Source organism: Acyrthosiphon pisum, chromosome A3 (genome assembly GCF_005508785.2).
Source record: "Acyrthosiphon pisum isolate AL4f chromosome A3, pea_aphid_22Mar2018_4r6ur, whole genome shotgun sequence".
Lineage (NCBI taxonomy): Eukaryota > Metazoa > Arthropoda > Insecta > Hemiptera > Aphididae > Acyrthosiphon > Acyrthosiphon pisum.
This window is the reverse complement of record NC_042496.1, coordinates 9,820,179-9,842,846: the sequence shown is the minus strand read 5'-3', so window position 1 is coordinate 9,842,846 and position 22,668 is coordinate 9,820,179. Positions and strand designations below refer to the sequence as shown.

At 28.5% G+C, this 22,668-nt stretch overlaps 1 protein-coding gene across 1 annotated transcript in view; it reads right to left on the bottom strand.

The window, feature by feature from the left end:
• Positions 1 to 859: 859 nt before the first annotated feature.
• Positions 860 to 22,668, bottom strand: part of LOC100166889 (disintegrin and metalloproteinase domain-containing protein 12) — a 28,177-nt gene continuing 6,368 nt past the window's right edge. Inside the window, exons 2-18 of the mRNA XM_001952651.5 lie at positions 14,333 to 14,442; positions 9,116 to 9,198; positions 8,962 to 9,037; positions 8,820 to 8,902; positions 8,638 to 8,753; positions 8,540 to 8,583; positions 8,269 to 8,433; positions 8,030 to 8,199; positions 7,744 to 7,959; positions 7,585 to 7,683; positions 7,311 to 7,470; positions 7,094 to 7,234; positions 5,459 to 5,631; positions 5,184 to 5,385; positions 4,910 to 5,105; positions 4,703 to 4,844; positions 860 to 3,252 (exon numbers count right to left, since the gene is read on the bottom strand). Coding sequence (XP_001952686.2) covers positions 1,788 to 3,252; positions 4,703 to 4,844; positions 4,910 to 5,105; positions 5,184 to 5,385; positions 5,459 to 5,631; positions 7,094 to 7,234; positions 7,311 to 7,470; positions 7,585 to 7,683; positions 7,744 to 7,959; positions 8,030 to 8,199; positions 8,269 to 8,433; positions 8,540 to 8,583; positions 8,638 to 8,753; positions 8,820 to 8,902; positions 8,962 to 9,037; positions 9,116 to 9,198; positions 14,333 to 14,442 — 3,641 coding nt within the window. The 3' untranslated portion in view covers positions 860 to 1,787. The remainder of the gene's footprint in view (positions 3,253 to 4,702; positions 4,845 to 4,909; positions 5,106 to 5,183; positions 5,386 to 5,458; positions 5,632 to 7,093; positions 7,235 to 7,310; positions 7,471 to 7,584; positions 7,684 to 7,743; positions 7,960 to 8,029; positions 8,200 to 8,268; positions 8,434 to 8,539; positions 8,584 to 8,637; positions 8,754 to 8,819; positions 8,903 to 8,961; positions 9,038 to 9,115; positions 9,199 to 14,332; positions 14,443 to 22,668) is intronic.

Genomic DNA, 22,668 nt, shown 5'->3' with positions numbered 1-22,668 from the left:
ACCAATTAAAAAATATTGAATACATGGTCAAAATATATTTTTATTAAGGTACGTATTCCCTAAAGAGTCAATGGCGAAACACTCGTAACGTATCTACGTCCGGACCGGTAGTTGACAATTAACGCCGCGTCCTACGATGCAAGGAAATACATTTGTAAACTATTTCGTAGTTAGAAATTCATGAAAAATGTTCTTTTTATATCTAAGATTTGAAAATTCAATACAACTATACAAGATCCCTCATAAGTATTTGTACTTACCACAAACAAGAAAAAATAGTTTAACCGGAAAATCACATTAACTTTTTATGAGTGTTGAAAGTTTAAATTTGTACAACATTGGATGTTCACGCGTAAAATAACAATTTTTTGGTTTTGTCGTAATTCAAAAACAAACAATCTATATACTACTGCACATTTTCACCTAACATTTTTTTTAACATTTCATATTTATGACATTTTCAAAATACTTTACTTTTTTGAGCTATTTATAGGCATTTTCAATCTTTGAATTCTTACAGGGTCAAAAAGCTCGAATATGCGTATTATACGAGGTTCCTCACAAGTTGCTATTTAAAAATAAAAAAACTATTTGAAGTTTATATTTTGACAAAATGTCAAAAATTAATAATATATTCAATATTTTTATATCTAAGGATCGACATTTTGAATCAAGGCATTCATAACTAGTCCATATACTTTCACCAAAAAATACAGAAATATATAAGTTCACTTTTTTTATAGACAATTTCAAATTTGGACGACATTATAATATATTTGTGGAAGTTCACTTTTTTATTTACATTTTTAAATTTATCTTAAATTCAGGATGAAAAACCAATACTAATAACAATAATTTAGTATAAAATTTTAATTTTATTCTCGAATAAAAATGAAAAATAATATAAAATACAAGTAGGTACAATATTATATACAAATACAATAAATAATAATAAAAAAGAAAATAATTATATAATAATATATTAATAGACTATGAGGAACATGAGCCTTTGGCGTCAATAACATTAGTGTCTTTTATTTATTTTTCCTTTGAAGTAAATATTTGCGGGAAAAAATACAAATAAATCCAAAAGCGTAAAATTTAACAATAATAAAAAAAAAAATTACACTGTTAAGCAATTAGCAAAATATGCAATCGTTATATTTGTATACGTAGAGCACTAGCTGGTATAATAAAGCTTATAAAAAGCATGGAGATGAAAAAAAAGTATAATACATGAACACAAAATACATATAGAATAATATATATATAAACTTCACGTTAAAAGTATTAAACATAATGACTAGTAAAATAAAATGTAGAGAAATAAATAAAAATTATGAATGAAGTTATAAGCTATAAAGCCATAGGTAAATAATGCACCCAAAAGGTTTGGTTAATTATTTCTATACATAAAAATAAAAATAATATTATGATAGGTTATATTGGATATTAATCCGAGAAATTGAAATTTGCAATATTTTCTGTAAAGGAACTAACACTTTTGAACACAAATAAATTTAATTTTGAGTAAAAGTTTATCACATTAAGTTTTTTTTTTTATAAGTCATTTTGTTCAAAGAAATAAAACAATACTCTATGTACACCAAAATATTTACACACGAGAAATAACTAACTCCAAAATAAAAATGATAAATATAAGCACCATTGTGTATGTAAAAAATTGTATGTAAAAAATGCGGGTGTCATGACAGCAGTCTTTCGTCCACCCCCCAAAAATAAATAATAATAATAAAACATCCTTTTACAGTATTTGACGGCTAACATTACCTCTTGTCGGTGATGGTTGGTTTGGCCGATACCGGAGGATTTTTCAGTACATTTCCGTGGCTTTCAAATCTCTTCTGAATATTGGCCACGCCTTTTGAAGGGTATCGACTACCGTCCGAAAGTTTTTTTTTCAGACCCACCGTAGCTGTTAAAGCCAACTTGCTGGCTACACCGACAACCGGTTTTGGAAACATTACGGTTGGTTTGTCGACTGCAGGTTGCTTTTTGGCTTCAAGCACGTCCGGCGAAGGGTTCAACGAACGGTTTTCATCACAGTTTTTTACTAAGTCCGGCTGATCGTACGAGGCGGCCCTTGACTTGACGTCCACGGGGCGCATGTACCCAGAACTGGTGGTCGAACCGGCCGGCGACGACTTATAGTTTTCGTAAGTCTGCTGCTGCGGTGGCTGATCGACGGCTGGTTTACTTGTGTAAATGGACTCATGATTGCGTTCCTGTATCGCCGACACGATCTCACCCAGCAATGAACTCTCCAACGACCTGGGCACTTTGTACGCGCAGGAATCGTCCTCGTCCACGTCCACCGCGGGGCGCTCGTCGATCACCGAATAGATGTTTTCCGAAAGCGGCTCCTCGCAACTGAAATTTTCGGGTACGTCGCCATCGCGGCTGCAGTCGGTCACAAGTGGTCGCGGTATTTGGTAGTCGACTTGGACCTGGATTGGGTTCGAAGCCGGCGGTCGGGGCGGCGGTGGTGAAGTGGGTCTTGAACAGGAGACGGCAGACGCTGCGGCCGTCGTCGTGGCGGCAACGCTGGTGGGCCGCTTGCACTTCATCGACCCGAAGTTCGGTACACGCGGCCTGTGATTGCCGTTGTTGGCGATGCGCAGGCTCTGCGCCCTAAGCACGACAGCTTTGTGTTGGTCCGCCTCCAGTGGCAACGGTTCCGACGGTACGTTTATCTCCTTCTGGAGGATTGGGTGTGATATTTCTAGTTTTTTCAACACTTCCTTGTCAAACTTAGCGTTGGCACGAGGAATCGTGTGTTTTTTCTCGTCGGTCTTTTGATTTTTCATAAATGACGTTATTCTGCGCAGTGTTGGGTACCCTCCCACTCCGCCACCACCACTATTTTTGTTGTCTACCGCCATCAACGACGCAGGTCTGGCGGCAGTCGGTATGGGTGGCGCTGGTTTCGACGGTACTGACACCAACTTGTGCACGGCAGACGATGTTGTTGCGTCCAACACCGGTTGACTAATCTGCAGCCTACCGCCTCTTTCGTTCAACACTGCAACTACGGCAGGTGCAGAAGGCGCCGGTCTGATTGGGGTCCGAGAGACAACTGGCTGTTCGTTGAGCACCAACGGTTTGATGCTAAATCCTTTGTAGTTACCTACCAGATCTGCATGAAGTGTCTGTGGTTTTTGATTGTCTATCAATAATGTACTCGAAGGTGATACAGTACCATTAGGTTTGTTACCGACTTCTGAATCATTGCTGTTAAAAGAAAATTTGAAAATATTTAACACCGACAAGTGAAAGACCAATAGCGAAAGTTCAGATGAATAAAATGTACATGAGACATGATTAATGTTTCATAGACCAAGTAATGTACATTCTAATATTATATAATACAAAGTCATACACAAACAATAATATTAATCAGTTTGAAACATAACAAAAAGCAACACTTAAAACAATACAAGTGCAATTAGTGTTAGTTGTTAGGAAAAGCAACATTCACTATAAAAATATACACCCACATGTGCACCCCAAGTATATGTTATGCAAGAACTAATTTGCTATTATAACAATTTTAAATTAAATAAATTTAAATGTAAATATAATTTATAAAATATTAATATTAATTATTTACAAAGCATTTAACACAAGGAAATAAAATTGTAATGAGAATATTAATAATTAACGATAATACATAATGTACATTTATTTTAATGTACTGTTTATTAAGAAATGCAACATTTTTGAAATTTTTCTAATTTAGCTTAGATCTAATTTAAATTTAAATTGGATTATTGGTTTATTGGGATTGTCAGTTGAATACTATGGTATTGATAAAAATATATATATATAAAAATAGTATCAAATATTAATAATATATTCAATTCAGAATTTATATTTTAATTATTCAAATTAAAAAAAAACATGTAAATGCATATAAATTTTAACCCTAGACTCATTAATTATTATTGAAAATAAAGATGGAACTGTGGAGGATTACTAGACGCGTCAAATTATCAAATAGTGGGATTTCCGAGACTTAAGTGTTAATATAAATAATACATTATCTCAACTTTGCAGTTGTCATAAACTTTAATATTAATTATAATGGGAAAGGTTTGAATCCCGGCCATGGTCGGCATAGCTCTCTAGGCAGGCAACGGTTTAGATAGCGAGACCGCCATCCCCCAACCGGACATGGCAGAAACGGGTGCCCAATTAGAAATTCTGCCAAATAAGCTTCCTAACTAGGCCTTCAGGTCTACTCTTGGACATAGCGCCATACACAAAAAAAAATTAATTATAATTAACTCTAAAAGAAAATTATTTTGAATTTCCCCATACACCATCTTGCAAATAACTATTCACTTGAGGATTAGTTGTAGATATGAGATTTGTAATAGTAATATCACTTTTACTTAGACGAGACTTCACGACATCAATGTAATTTGGCGGTGGTACAGAACATGCATTGTTGATATAAGCATTTTCTAAAATTGGCTCTGATGTATTATTATAAAAACTACTAGTCTTGGATGGTTCTGAGTAAATTTCATTGTTGTATTGCATAACTAAGGATGACACAGTGTTTATACTAGGCAGCGGTCTAGTTGTAGTAGTAGTGCAAGCAATACTATCACCATCACCATCATCAATGACCAAATGTTGCAAACGTTCGATAAATGGCAAACATTTAGATACATACGATAGCTTTTTGCGGTTAGCTTTATTCCAGTCGGTTGGTGATCGATGATTCTTGGAACAATAGGCGAATAACAAAACAGCTAACAAGAGTGGAATGGCCCCGAATGTTAGAACATACATTCCAGTCATAAATCCTTTGAATGCTAAAATAAAATACATGTAAATAGAATAAATGAATACAATAAAATAATAAAGATCAAATAAGTACTGTTTGGACTGGATGCTGGTCCAGAATCTTTACTCCCGCCAGGACCAGGTTGATCACAGTATGGTTGCGCATAACCAATTTTACAGTGACAATTGCCTTTGCTGTTACACACTCCATTGCCATTGCAATCATTTTCACAATAATTATTTTGTGCTCTGAAATCCTCCACTGCTACACATTTTTGTTTCACACACATCTTAAAATTTAAAGCAATAAAGAAGTCTATATGATTAAAAATAATTTTCATAGTTCATATTATTATGATAATACAAACCTTATTTTCACCACAATATGCACCATCCGGTGTTAAACCAGGATCAACATCATTTAGACCCAAGTCCACAACAGCCGTTCTACAAGGTATCATTATTCCATCGAAGTTGATGAATGTATGCGATACAATGGATACAGTCTCCATACCAAATTCTAAACGTTCATTCTTGTGCTTACATTGCAACATGCCACAGTTTACATTTCTAAATTGAACAAATACATAAAATCAAAATTAAACATTATCTTAATAAATTATCATTAAGAAAAATAACCTACTCCAGGGTGCATTTTACATAAGACTGGTTCAGGCGATTGTAACCACAGTTACCTTGTGGTGACCCCCTAAGATTCATTTTGTAACACTGATCCGCCGATGATTCTCCAGTAGGGCCCCATAATAAATGACATTGATCTGCATGCGTACGACAAGATCCATTAAAGCAAAATGCCTATAACAGAAATAAAATTATAAAGTACAATATAGATGTGCGTTTGTGAATAGGTTAGAATAGGTACTTCTAAATTATAAAAAGCATTTAAGCATTTTTATATTTTAGATTTCGAGCGGAGCAGAATGTATTGATTTTACAATGATGTATGAATCTAGTTGGTGCATTTGAGAGGTCAGAATTTAAAATTTCTAATAGTTTTCAAAAGCGCCGAGAAAAACAACATAAAAATTATGAGGGTTTGATACCCTGATTTTCTGTTTTTGTCTAATACACATGCAACATAGGATTTTAGACTGGTTCTTTTCCAAACATACCAATTGATCTAATGAAGCAATAAGAATTCTAAAAACAGATTAGAATTTGTCATCAAGTCTACTTGAAATTGACTTTCCCACCTTTTTGATTTTGTAATTTTAACTTCTCCAAAAATTAAAATACAACAATTTTTAAATACTCTATTTTAATATGACATTTTTAGGAATTTGGGGGATAATATAAAACATGTGGGAAAGTCAATTTCAACTAGACTTGACGAAAAATTCAAATCTGTTTTCAGAATTTGTATCGCTTCAATAGATCAATTGGAATGTTTGGCAAAAAACACGTCTAAAATACTATGTTCCGCGTGTGTTAGACAAAAACAGCAAATCACGGTATCGAATCCCCTTAAGGAAAAATAGGAATTTGTTCGCAAAATCGATTTTGGTTTTTGGTGTAACTCTAAAACAAATGACAGTAGATACATGAAATTTTCACTGGTTTTTTTATATTAGCATTTTCTATACATGATCACATTTTCAAAATATTTTAATTTATTTTGAACTGTTTACGGACATTTTCAGTTTCCAATTTTTTTAGTTTCTTTTTCTATGAATGTTAATAAAATTTTATTTGTTGGGTGAAAAAGCTTGAAAATTTTAATACAAGGCTCTTAATATATTGTTACAATGATATGAAATCTTCGGCTACCGAATCAATAATATGTGATAACCATATAAATATAATATAAAATATCCACACTGACAACGATCCACACCATGTTTTAATACCATCCATTATACAGTGAGCAGTGACCTACTTGTAACCTACTGTTCAGCAGAGCGATATCTACAATTTTATATGTAATTAATATGTAATTTAATATGTATTAATTTAAATTTATGTAATTTATTCATGCAAATAGTGGGATGCTTGAGGGGATTGGCCCCTTCCCCCCCCCCCCAAAAATCACTCAAAGCCCCCTCAAAAAATAATAATATAATATATTTTATATTTATAAAAATTGTTGGGGCTTAAGCCTCCCCTAAACATTTTTCCTTTTGAGCCACTGCAAAGTATCTATATTGTTGTTAACAACATGATTATCTAAGATATTCTATAACATATAATTTTTAATAGGTACTTGACTTTGAGAGAAATGATTAGAAATACATTAAAATACAGTATATTTTGAGCTAACCTGATTTTTTTCACAAGTGGATCCATCAAATTTGAACACATTATCAGGGCAATACTCTGAATGTCCATCACAGTACTCAGGTAAATCACATTCATGTGTAGCCGATCTACATTCCACACCGGCAAACTTATAACGGCAAGTCTAAAAAAGTTTATTTATTTTTAAGTATAGGATGTTGAATATATATTTAAATTAAAAATAAACAATTTAATTTTACATTTAAATCACAACATTGTCCTGTAGCACAAACGGAGTTATTACGAAATTTACACGTTTCTGGGTTGCAACAAGGATTGGTGCACATATCTTTTGTCCCACAATCACAGTCTTCTCCATCTTCTACAAAACTATTACCACACTCTGAGCTTCCAAATAATCTAACAATAGAAACATAAAATTTAAGTAAATATATATAATTACATGAGATATATGTTATATATATATAAGAAAATGTGGAAATTAAATTAACAATTATGTTTAGTAAACTTTACCTAACGGGTTTATTTCTCAAACAGTAGTCCATTCCATGCTCAAACGCTAGTGCTAAATATTCCAAACTACAAGAACTCCAATGGGTTGGACTCGTTGTTCTGAACAAAAATTTAGAATTAAATAGGCTTAGAAAAATATAAGTTTAACCATCGTTTTACCCTGAAGAAGCCGCCATAATACATCGACCACCGGGGCAATCGCAGTCATCTTGATCATGTTCCATACCCAAGTTGTGACCTATTTCATGTGCTATAGTTGTCGCTACTAAACCCTGTACTTTACTGTGATCTCTGTTTACACCACCACTAAATTCATAAGTACATATAGGTCCTTTTAAGGCTTTACCAACAACACCATTCTCAAACTGGACTCTTCTGAAAGAAAAAATCAAAATTAATAAAACAAATTATATAATTTTAATGATTTTCAAAGAATAATATGTACGTTAATAATTGAGCATTATCATTAGGATGATCTTTGACAAGATGTTCACGACGATAGGTTAAGAAATTAGTCAATGTAGTGTCACCATTTGACTCTAATGTAATTTCATTATATTCGGTCCACACAACCACTCCAACAAGTGTAATGAATATGTTTAGTGGTATATAAAGCTGAAAAAATAAAAAATAACAATAACAATTTATACAATGTTACAATATTAGAAGACAGATACAACTTACTGAATTTATTATATTTGCAATAGATTTAGCATGCTTATAGACTTTTGACAGTTCACTGTTAAAATACTTATACTCTTCTTGGTCAACAACAAATACCAATTCGATAAATCTGGATTTGTCATTTTCATTGTATGGTCCCCTCAAAGACCTCGTGTTTCTTTTATTCTACAAAAATTATATGTGATGTGCAATGATACATATTATGTATTATACATAACTTATATCAATATGACAATATTTATAATAAAATTGCTAAAATAAATCTACTTACGCGTTTGATTTCATTAGTTGTAAATTCAGGTGCACTAGGAAATCCTGAAAATAAAACTTTATACTTAAAATTCAAAAAATAATTTTACAATCACTTACCACAGGTATGATTAGTTCTAAGATCTTCATGTTTATACAAAATATGGTACTTATCACCTGATTCGTGTTCAACATTTTCAATATAATGGTATGAAATCCCATCAAAAAACATTCCTCTGTAAAAATAATAGTCACTAATTATTTAATCATTCTATTACTTTATAAGTAGTTATTATAATAACCTTATGCCATCACATGTAGAAATTGCAGCCCAGGAATTTGGAAAATCACGAATTTTACCATTATAATTGCAAAATTCAAGTTCCTATTAATTTAATTATAAATTAACTAAATTTTTATGATATAATAAAAATGTAAATTTACGTTAGCTTTTGGTCGATTTATTACACGAGCTCCATCTTTCTGATGTTTTTCAAAGTAATTTACTGGAATTAGTCCTCTGAAGATAGTAAAAAGTTACAAAATAAATTAGTTTTATATTATTATTATTGTTGATTAAATAATATTTTCAACTCACCTATTGAGGCTGAGATCAATAATATATTCTTGTTGTTTGTCGACAAATATTAAGGTAACACCATGGGCATGCTCCAGGCCATTCTAGTATAAAAACATATAATAAAACAAATATATAAAAATAACAATCTTCTTAAGTAAAATACAAGTCAAAATTAAAATTGTAGACATCTTGTCAAACTATATTGTTGATAATAATTGTTGTAGTTTTCACCTACCTATATAATCATAATGCAGAATAGAAACGAGTTAATTACAGATCAAAATTGAAGATATTAATCTATATTTAACTGCTTACACATTACATGAGTTACATAATGACATAATATAACTTGCATTGAATCGATATGATTTGTATTATAAAGTAAAAGAATTGATATTTATTATTTAGTATTAACTATTTAAACATATTAAACAATAGTGACTGATTAACCAAGTGTTACAACCTCAATAAAATAGCTTTGAAAAAAAAAACCAATTAGACTTTTCGTGTCTTAGCAAGGCTAATTTTTAAATCATTAAAAATGTCCGTGTTTTTTAATTTTAAGACCACATTTGGGGCAATATTTAGAATACTAAATATAAAATAACTATGAATTGATTATATTCATTTAAAAATGGATATAACATTTTTAAAAAACCACTATTTATTAAAATATTATAGTAAGTTTTAATATAATTTTACTTTTTTTTTTTTTTATTGAACAAAAATGTATATATTTACAATCTGTATTTACATGTTATACAATAAGTAAATTTGATGAGATTTTTTGATTGACGGAAAGGGGAAGTCACCCAATGACTGCACTCCAAGTATTATTTTACGTAAGTACATTTAATTATATTATGTTATTGGAGATTGAGAATGAATTAGACAGTTTTATATGACGTGTAGAAAGAAATATTACACCTATTGGCTATTATTGCACTTTCAAAAGAGAACGTTGTTCGTCTATAATAACGCGCACGGGCGGACAAAAATTTTCTATAGCTGATGAATTAGTGACAATGTATTCAGACTTCAGAAACGTCCTTGATGTGTATGTACGAAGATTGGAAGATCTTAGACAGTTAGACGATGCAATAACAGAGACGATTCTTCAAGCCTCAAGGTAAGCTATACGGTACTACAGTAGGTATTATACGGTTTACTGATAACTAGGACTTGGTTCGTATATTTTAACTGGTCGATCATACTATATATGTGATATGTATATACCTGTCATCAGCTAAGTAAGTACAAAATATGTTTCATGAAAGTGTGATTAAAATTACGACTTTTTAAATAGTACCTATACAATTCGAGTATATTACAACATTTTACAATCACTCTGGTGTTTTTATGGGATCTTGCATTATATTACTTAAATAAAAAATTAAGCACAGATCTTAATAAAGCCTGTAAATTCAGTAGATATTAAAAAAGATAAAAACTAACTAAAACTGGTGAAATATAATAATTGTCATGTATTCTTGCATATAGACATATCCTTGCACTCAATTAAGAAAATATGGAGCTAAGTATCGGTTACCGACAAACTTATACCCAATATTTCAATCAATATTTGATGTTGATTCAACTATATAAGGGTCGTGTTCATAGTCGATGCTTAAGAATAAGACGTATTGCTTAAACTAATTTTGATAATTTCAAAAATAAAAAAATTGTGATAACAACTTAAGCAATACGTAGGTCTCGACCAATCTTAATTTAAGTAATACTTTTTATTTTCTTAAGACAAAGTATCGTTTGTGAATTTCATTTGAGTCATAACTCATAAACATAGCTTAAGCAATACTTATTCTTAAGCATCGACTGACGACTATGAATACGGGCATAAGTTTTTTACTAATCATTTATTGTGATTGATAAAATAAAATATTATAACTCAACAATTTATGGATCTCATTTAAGAGTTTCTTAAGAGAAAAAAAAAGTTAGGTAAGACGCAATTATAAAACACCGGAAACCCTACCTTAAAATCATACAGATAGATAGGTAACTAATAATGTTTAGATAATATAATTATTGGCGTCTCCTCGAACTCTAATCGTAGATGCAACATAATAAATTAAAAGGCTGTGTTATCACCTGCCAATATTTTGATTAATCATATACATATAGGTACGAGATAAATATTTTTAACGATATTATTAAATATTAGTATTCAAAGTGACAATAACGCTCGCCCTTACAGATGCCTGTTATAACTTAAAATACCCTGAACTATCGCATAAAAGTCACATAAGCAACATAATGGTAAAATTGGATTGATTTTTTTAAATCTATTTTTAGTGTTGTTATCTTCAGACTCCTACGACCATTCGTCGCCGCAATCAGCATTGAGGACCAAAATTCACAGATAAGTCATCACATAAAAGTAACTAATCAATTTTATTATACTCATATTTATTAAAACTAATAAGTATACCTACCTAATCTAACAGAAACAGGTAAACTATGGTTTACTACAATTGGTTCGAAATTTTCCTTTTAATATAATATTATTATTATAGTACCTATTATTATTTTTTAGGTATACCTACATCATATATATATGTGCACGTAGATACAAGATTGTAGATATTGTAATTAGTAAGTATTTTATTGGTTTTGCTGATCAACCTGCGTATAGGCCAAGAAAAGTTTGCAGGTGCAACATAATACTATTAAATTATGATTATTAAATTATTAAATATTATTAATTATTAAATTATCTGCTGCACTAGTGCGTAATCCTCTGGATGTAATCAAAACACCAAAATATCAAATACTATGTAACAGATAGAGTTAAGATTATGGAAGCATTTCTTCTTCACTAATAAATAATAATAAATTTGTTTCAAAATATTAATATAACATGAGACAGAATATCGAAAACCTGAAGGTAAGATTAGCTATTTGTGAAATTACAATGACTCAAGTGATTTATAGTAACGTTAAGGTATGAACTATGAAGGAGGGGGGGTACGTGTTAGTGTGGCCAAATTAAAAACCAAGAAATATGGGACGAAAAAAAATTAGGGAGGTATGTTATTGTTTATGATATATTATTTATATATATATATATATTTTTAATTGAATGTAAGTCCGGCGACTATGGCTATTAGCTGTTGTAGGGGTTAAGAACTGTGGTTAGTTTAGGTTGGTACGGTAAGTAAGCAACACGTGTATGTGTGGCAAGGTTTTAACTACAACGAACCCGGGTGGTTACCCATCCGGGAGCTAGTAGCTGCGGACGTTACTCTCAGTTGTATTATTTAATGACATAAAAATAGAAAAAATTCAAATAGGTATAAGCTTCATTAAATAATAACATAATATTAGTTAAATAAACAACAAATAAACAAAATCACCGTACATGTAACATAGAATTTCCATATTTGTGATATTATCAAAACTTAGAAATTAATAACTAATGAGTACGTAATAAAAAATATATACAAAATAATAATAATATTATCAATAGTACAACTTTAGCGTCTTAACACAATTGATGTCATTTTTAGTAAATATTTTTCGGGTGAGTGTTTATTTTTTTACTGATAAGTACTTGATTTCCTAACAAATGATCGTGCAATTCAGGAAAATAGCTATGTTTCGCAACTATATAGCATGGTTCAAATGTCCAAACGTCCATTTAACTCTTCTTATCAGTCAATAAATTGTTCATAATTTATAATATACGTTTAACGTTCCAGGAATACATAATAGAAATATGTTAATAATTTTTAAATTTGTAAAATCACTTTCTATGCAAATGGTTTGGAAAAATATTTTCGATCATGGTAATTCATCTAATGATCTTGCCTTGTTAATTGTTTAATATTTGATTTGAAATTTATAAATTAATTTTATTGTTCTCATTAACATTTTTCCACAATAACTCATGTCTCATTTTCTATAAATTTTTAATGTAATCCACGTGGCATCATTAAATTTGATCAATAAGTTTAAGTTAACTCAATAATGTATTCTGAACGTGTGTTAAAAATAGTTTTCGGTAATTATTATAAGTACATATTTTGAGTTAAAATTGATTGGTCTATTAAGTGGTTAAAATATTCAATTTCTTTTTGTGTCATAAAATAGTAAGTATTTTAAGAGTTAATTGTTTTAACAAATGTATAACTGTATCAAAAATAAATAGTTTTTTTTTAAGTTTGACATATTATATATTATGTTCTTGGGGTAGTTACAACTTTTTTTCCGACCGATATCGCGATACAGTTACCATAGCAACCAAGCCATTACAAAGATGAAATTAATTAACTCATAAGTTATAAAGTTGTAATTTTAGTCAGTACCTAGGTTGCTACTAGTAACCAATTGATAATATAATTACGTTGCCAATTGCCATACCAACCAATAAAAAACGAACCTGTAAAATCTGGATACAATTTATTTTCGTAATTTAATTTTTCTTGATGTTCCCCCTAGCAAATATTCCTGATTAATATAATTACGTTACAATACCACTATTTTTAATCATAATTTAAAAAAAACTATTTATTTTATAGGTACCTATATGATTCAACGTTTTTTTCCGTGCGACGAAAAAGAAAATATTAAGTAGCATGTTACGTTTGGATATATTTTTATTTTCAGAAACTTCTAAGGAACGGAGCTATGTTCAAAATATCTGATATTTAGGCTCCTTAGAGTATTCGTTGGGACAATTAGACAACTTTTGAAATTTGAGACTTTCCCGTATGATGAAGGGACACTTTTATATAATATTATTTGTAGCTGATTTTTTATTAATTTTTCTCCTACCACTTACCAGTCTTCTACACTGGACAAGCTTTTAATAATATTGTATAATGTTCAGTCAAATATATATATATAGGTATGTTATCAGGCAATATACAATAATAATTATCACGGATTTAAAATGTGCATTCATTTCAACCAGTCATTATTGTACTGTTAGAATTATCAGTTAAAACATAACCCATGTGATTGACCTATTCATTATGATTTATGATATTTAAAATATCGAAAACTCAGTTACATAAATGTCACGTTTAAAATAATTTGAATAATATATTATTTTAACATGTCTTACCTTGTTTAAATAACTGAAATAATGGTATTAATAAATTTGTTATTGATTACAGTTATTAAAAATTACCCGAAACAATAAGGAGTATTAATATTAGTATTATTATTCTCATAGAATTTAAAATAAACTAATATAATATATTAATAACTAACCGGATTTATTTTGGTTGATTGAATCTCTCTTTTATGCCTTGCATTAAATAATTTCGGTTCAATAAATGCATAGTTATTGAATTGATTATCAATTTGGTCAGTTATTCCACCTGAAAATTACAAATATTTAGTTATATAAAGTATAAACCTATAATAGGCAATAAAAATATCCTATTTTTTACATCTTAATTTTAAAAAAGCAGCTATAAAAATTAGGCGGGGGTTCACTAAGGTTAAATCATCACACATAAATCAATATTCTATAACATTAAATCTGAATTATGGCATCAAACTATGAGGTACGCACTGTTAAAATTTCCAACACCAACAGAATACAACCATATCAAAATATTGAACTAAGACAAATAAACTAACAAATTACTAACGTTCTTTTCTTATTAAAAGTTCCGATCTTCACTTTAGACCTAAAAATATATAGTTTTTTTTTTTAGATAAAAGTGCATTTTCAAGAACAACTAATTTCAACTTATAACAATTAACTATAAATATTTTTAAAATTCAATGGCTAATTCTTTATAGTTTTTAAAAATTCGCTTTAATTATTAATAACCAATTCATAATTATGGTGAAAATTGCATATTATCAGTTAAATTTAAATAAGAATTTTAGATAACTGCATATTCAACAATACAATATTAGATTCTAAGCAAAGTGAGGAATGTATTAGGCTTACAATAATGTCTAAGATCAGGAAACTATTTTAGATGGTACTTAGAAGAGGTAATTTCTTGTATCCTTGGTATTTTTGAAATGCATACGAGAAAACACTACCAATTACCGACGAAACATTCTGAAGAAATGTAAACAACCGTAGTTCTATATTATAATTTATAAACCACTCAGTTGCATTAGTATTCTTTAAAATAATTGTATTATACGATATTATGTGCTTAGGTGAGCTAAGTGAAGCTAGTGCCAAAAAATAAAAATAAAATATCTGTATCTTAAACATTCTAATTAAATTTATGAAACGTTATAAGTACTATAATTTTGCTAGATCAAAATTCTTAAAATTACGTTTTAAAGATGTTTCATTAAGTCATTTCAAAATTAAAATATCGAAAAAACACAGATTACGTTCTTACTTCTAAATGTTATATAATATGTCAAATGACTTTATTAATTTTAATATGAAAATAAACGAAACTAAATATAACTTTTTTATATAAAAAAACGTATAATAACAATATAATTATATATAAAAATCTATTATATAATTTATTACGTATTATTTCGTCCACCACAAATATAATTCAATAATAATAATATATACATTATACACCCTAATAAAACATAATCATTGCTATAATAATGTTTAATTAATTTAAAAATCATTAATAATTTTATTCATACAGTGAATCAATAATATGCATAATATAATATTTGATATACATTAAAATTATTTTTTATGATACATTTATATAAATAATTTTAAAATTACATACATAAATGAAAATTTAAGCGTATGACTAATAGGTAATTTGACATACCTATTAAAATTGTTTTTCTTTTTGATTACAGAAAATATTGTAATGATATGCTCACATATCATTATAACAAATAAACTAAAATCTTACAGAATAATAAATAACGGCCAGACTATCATTACAATATCAAGGTTTCCAAAAAAATGTATTTTACTTTTAGTATGAACTCTTCAATTTAGACTCGTATGCCGCTCCGTCTTACAAACGTATATGCCAATATATAAACATATAACAAATTTGTATTCAGTAAAACCAATTTTGGTATCTCGTAGGGTTTAATTTTAAAGAGTTATAAGTGGGTACTTATAACAATGTAAAATATAAGAAATGCTCATAACTCGTTTTATTTACCTTTAAATCCCATAATAGGTCAATTCACTCCAATATTAAAGCTAATAACACAAAATGTGTTCTACTACTCTAAATGTTGCCATGTTGTACCTACGTGTTATAGTCTAACAGTTAGACGAAGACATGGCGTGTGTGGGGGTTTCTCAATCATAGATTCTAGATATAAATATTCTAAGAGCTATATGATAATATAAAATCTTACATCCAACAGTGATTCCGGTAACTATTTCAAACGTCAATTATATATTGAATAGAAAAACTTATATTAACAATACAATCATACAAAATAGATATAGTTATGAATTATGATATATATTATATAGAGATGTACTATTTCACCAATTATGATATTAATTTAAGAGCATACGGATCATATTCAAAAAAAACTATAAGTATTTCTTATAGAAACATAAACATAACACAGCTGAGATAAAGATTTTATACAAGGCTCAATAAAACATCAAGTACCTAGGTAAGTTGTAGGTACATTTGTAGTTTTTAAATCAATCAATTGTTTTGTAATTTACTGTAACAATAAATAATATAATATTGTGAATATATGACATGGTGTTTAATTTAAAATACGTTTCTGAAAAATGGTTGAAAATTGAAATTAAGATCTTTTAAGAAGACATCTGACCCAATTTGTTGATTCCATCTTTTAAGTGCGTAACATAACAAATTTACGTTCAGCAGTTCAAGTTAAGTTTCGTTAATTTTAGTGAATTAATCTATTACATCAAACCTAAAGAACAACATTGTCTGTGGTTTGTTCGAAGCTTTTCGATATTTTAATTTTGAAATAAGTTATAGATAAGTGTAATAAATTTTAAAATTTAAAAATGATCATAATTCGCTTTGAAATTAAAATATCGAAAAAACTTTCTAACAAACCACGGACGATGTTGTTATCTTTAGGTTTGATAGTAAATCACAATTCAGTCTAATATTAAAAACAAGTAACAACGAAAATAAAGTTACTCCTGAGACTAAATTTGTTACGCACTTGTAGGATGAGATAACTAATGTAAGAGTGGCGAGACGTCCTCGTAACATTTAGATTATGTTTTATAAGATAAAAATTGAATAGGAACATAATCATAAATCTATTTATCTTTGTTTAAGCAAGTTTATTTTTTATGAATATTTCCATAAAAAGTCTTCCCAATAATAATAAAAAGCACCAGTCTTGTAAAGTATTCGAATACAAGTATTTGAATACTTTTTGAAGTATTTATACGGTATTCTAAATACAATTTTTTAAGTATTTTGAATACTTTTTAAAAGTATTTTTAACAAAATTTCAATACTTGTATTAAAATACCATAAAGTTCGTTTTATTAATTTTAATTTATTATTTTTCACAAAAAATTGACATCAATAAAAATAACATTGTTTTCATTGAAAACTAATATTATGTTTTTGTATAGTAAAAGTAGGTAATAACTAATAACAAAGTCTTATATGGTTTCTGTATTGGAATTTTTTTAGAAAACTAAAAATCTAATAATTTCAAAATAGTTCCATATTAATAGTTAATTCCACGTTTTATTTTATTTTTTCCATTCAAATTTAATCAATATTAGTTGAAATATATCTGAATGCAGAATGAAATATGTGAATATGTATTTATCTCTAAATAGCCAGACATAATATGTTATAGTAAATAGTAACATAATAGGTACTTATACTGGTGTACAATATACATAATATATATATATATATTATATAGCATAAAATTAAAAAAGATACTTGTATTTGTATTCAAATACTTTGTGAGTATTCGTAAAATACATTTTTATAATAGTATTTTAAAAGTATTTTTAATACTTTTTTATTCGAATACTAGTATTAGTATCTTAATAAATTTTCAAAAGTATTTTTTACAAGACTGAAAAGTACTAAATAAAATGGTTCATTAATTTTAGATGTACCTATATAGTATATAGTGTATTGAATATATTATAAGTACATAATTTAAAAGTAAAATGTACCTAGTAAAAACTCATCAATTACAACAGGTAATAATCTACCCATTGTACATTTTTAATTAGTTGCATATTTTACATACCTCGTTTCCACTCTACAATTACTAATTATATTTAAATGCTTTGCAAAATATAGTTGAACTAATTAATTAAATTTAAATATGTACCTAATAGTACCTGCTACCTGTACAACAATATATATATTGGATTACCTATTATTCTTAATAATTTTACTTTCCTACAAATTACAATTATCACTTGTTCATAATCGTTGGTGTCTGATACAAATAAAAGTAAATGTTTATCAAGTATAGCTATAGCAGTTTTAATTAACAAAAATGATGATGACATGTTAGCCTCCACAATGATCGAATATTCCAATGACACGGTGAAGCATACGAGTCTAAATTAAATAAATTGCATATGGCGTAGGTATAAATATAGTACTTAGTTAGTATTCGAATGATATATTCAATACATACATCCTGCACAGGACGGAACAATGAAATTACCAATTGAATGAAATGCATAGATTAAGGATTGCTTTTTTTACATCAAAATTTAAAAATGTACATTCTATATTCATATACATAGCCACATAGGTACAATGAACAAATGCGAAATACAATAGCATAGATGTCCCGAGAGAAGGTATGAGCATTTACATCAAAAGTTCGGACTTAAAAAACAAATAATCTTTAAGTTCAAAATAAAAATTCTATAGTTAAGTAAAGACTTATTTCATAATTACAAATAGAATTAATTTATTTCAACAAAATCTTGTAATTAAGGGCTTGACTTGGACTAAACAGGATGCTAAAATATGTATATTTTATTGACTATAAATTAATAACTAAAATCCCACTTTGTTGGATGTAAACCGGAAACCTTAAAATGATTTTATATTATTGTAGGTAAATCACAAATGGTAGATCCTAACAAATTATTACATTTTTCTTTAGCTAAGCTTGAATGGTACCTATTTATAAATATAAAAATAATAAAGTGTTCTGAAGAATAAAAATCATTGGTATTATTCATTTTTATGACTCATATGACTCAAGACAGGCGACCCGGTAATTACGTGATTCGGTTTCCGGTTTTGTCTTTGAATAGCTAGTACCTAGTATTGTTATTTTTTTTTAATACTATATTACTATATTCTAAAAATATCGTGTACATATTATTATATGCACATTTATTCCATTAGGCCTAAAACTGACAGGTGAATTTTTATTTTATATATACAAAAATTTGCTTAAGTTACAATACTAGATCGTAAATTGTTTACTGGATCTTATTATTTAGCAATGAAGACCATTTAGAATAACTTGTAAAAACGTTTCATAAACAAGCCATATAAATTACTGCTACTGCAAGAGTTACTATTAATAAATCTTGCCCTACGCTGAACTCTAAACATTGTGTTTAAGGGCTTTTGGTCTAGGTAGGTACTATCAAAATTAATCACGTATTAAAATATTTTTTGGTCTTATTTTTTCTCGGCACTAAAATTTACAGGATATTTGTGACAAAACACAATGTTGCCAAAACAAAAATTGTATAAAGAACTTTTTGGAGGATGAAAATAAATAATAAATATTTCTTAAACAAGGTCTGCTAGTATATTTTTTTTTTAAACATTTGTGTTGTTTGTTATGATAAAATAACAACACATTTGTAATCTATATAGACACACTCAACTACAAGAGTATAATTGCGTATTATGCTAGGTTTACACGCGCATGTTTACCCATGCAAGTTGAGGCATCAGTGAGGTGTAAACATGTTCTGGCGCGTAAGTGAAAATAAAAGTTGGAATATTCCAACATTACTGGCAAGCTGGTGCGTATATGATGGCGCCACAACAAACATGTACGTGTAAAACCCAGCATTATACTGCGTAAATGAGTGATTATAGGTAGGTATAGGTACACTAATTTTCTCGAAAAGTTTTTGGAAGTTTTTATTTTTATTATTTTAAGTCATTACATAACAATTTTGAAAAAAAATATATTCTTTACTAATTTTTGAATCATTATATCGTTTTTTTAATACTTATTGTTTGAATGGGAACATACATTTTAAAATTCATATACATAAGCATAATATTTTTTGATAATTTCAATAGGTACATAAAAATAAAATGTTGAGTAGTAATTATTTGTAAGTACTTAAAGTTTAGATGAGTGGAAAAGTGGACAAACGTTTTGCGAGGTGCTCTATTCCGTTCCACTCCGCTCATTTATACAAGCGGTGTTACGAATTTTAGTCAGGTATATTTGCATCTAATTGCCGACCATCGTCTGCCGTCTTGCTATCTACCTATTTTTTAGTTTTCATTCCTAGGGAGTAGAGGGTATCACAATATCACTTATATTAGTATGACATATTATAGTTAATATTACGATACAAAAATGTTAAAGGCTTTAAAAATAAGAATTTCATGCAGATCCATTTATATTAAAGTTAAACATAAAGGTATACCTACTATAGTCTATATTATAACATACCTAATATATATAATTAATAGTTTAAAAATATTTTGATTAAATTACAAAAATAAAGCAGGAATTTACACAATAAAGATTATGTGCAGCGACCAATAATACGACATTGGAAAATAATAACGAAATAAAAACTTTGAATTAAAAAACAGAATGAAAAATACACACGTGTTAGACTAGTATCTAACTTAAGCGGTGAGAAACACTGCAACAGAAACGGTTCTTAAGATTTTTTTTCTATTTCCGTGAATATAAAAAAACTTAAATTGTTGTTCACACAATTTTAATCATATACTCTATTATTTTATGCATATAAATGAAACACGTGCATCGTGCAGTACTTACTTATACTGAAGTTCACCACAAGCATTAGGTACTATACAATATACACAACATAATAGACACAATAGTATGGGAATTTAAATAATCTAATACAAGAGATGATATTATGCAGATTACAGGGATTTCAGATCTTGGAATAATAATTGTAAGGCACATTTTAATTTATTTTGAACTTGTGGATGTATTCAATACATTGTATTGGGAACTAAATACTTTACTAAAGTAAAAAAAAACTGCCAATGTTTAGTTTATATTTTATTACTTTTCTGGAAAGGTAATTTATTTTTATTTCCTAAATACATGAAATAGTTAACTACATAATAAATACTTAATTATGACGATAATTTCACAATTATTCTATAAAAAATTATCCCTAATAATATACAAATCTATCATATTTCTTTAAAATATTAGCATTAGATTTTTCATTCAATACACGTAGGAACCGATTCGGATGTCTGTCTACTTAAATACCAGGAACCAATTCAGACGTTATCTAAAATATAATAGTGGTTACAACTTACAGGACTCCCATAAATGTCACTAATTTGAAAACGTAGTCACACATCATAACTTAACTAAGAGTTAAAAATAGTTAACGACTTAGCGTTCACGATACACACAGTGTCATAATTCATAGTTCAGCTTACACAAATTATAATTTTTAGATAAAAGAAACTATGTGCAGTTGATGCACTATAGTTTTTAATATTGTTATGTAAGATATATAAGTAGGTGTACCGTGTAAATTAATAATTTTTTTTAATATCATATTATATCCAATGTTATGCGGGATGTCTATTATAGATGTGGTTTTCAGATTATCAAGCTCGTATTACATATTTACACTGCAGCCCTTTATAAGCGTGAATTTTCTTTTCTTTGAAAACGGATCGTCACGGACGCAAATATTATAAATTATAATCCTTTATAACACGACAACACGTGCAGAGAAAGATTATGAATGTAATGCTCAAAGGAAGTGTAATTAATTTATCTTTTATTTGTTATTGTAATAAATATAAATATGTGTTTAAAATCATAATAATAAACGATAAAAAAATAATAAACACGACGGATATGAATTGATTAACAGGCCATAGTTATGCCATTAAATATATAAGCGTATACATAATAATATAATATACTATATCAAACAAGTAAAAATATATTAGTAAGATCGAAACGAATTCAAACTTTTATTTCAAATACATATAACATTTAAGCGTAACCTATAATTTTGATTTTTGTAAATAACAATTTCTCCTCAAATGATTTTTGGTATATTGTAATTCAAGAAAATAATAATTGTAAGACCTTGAAACATTGCCATTATTACTTAAATTACAATTTTTTATTCGCAGTTAAATTTTAGAATTTAGATTCTGAGCGGAACGATGAATGCAATTATTTTAAAATTACCTGTATGTATTTTTTTATTTTTTTGTGTTGCTCAACTTTTGGAACAATAAAATTATTTAATTTGAGGATGGTTTTGGGTAAAATATTTGATCTAGTAATTTTAAATTTTTGAGAGGCTAAAAGTGAAAGACTCAAGATTAGTCATTTTCAAAATAATTGGGAAAAACAAAAAAAAAAGGTGGGTAAGTGGATGTCGCTCTGCTGTGCAGTAGTTATAA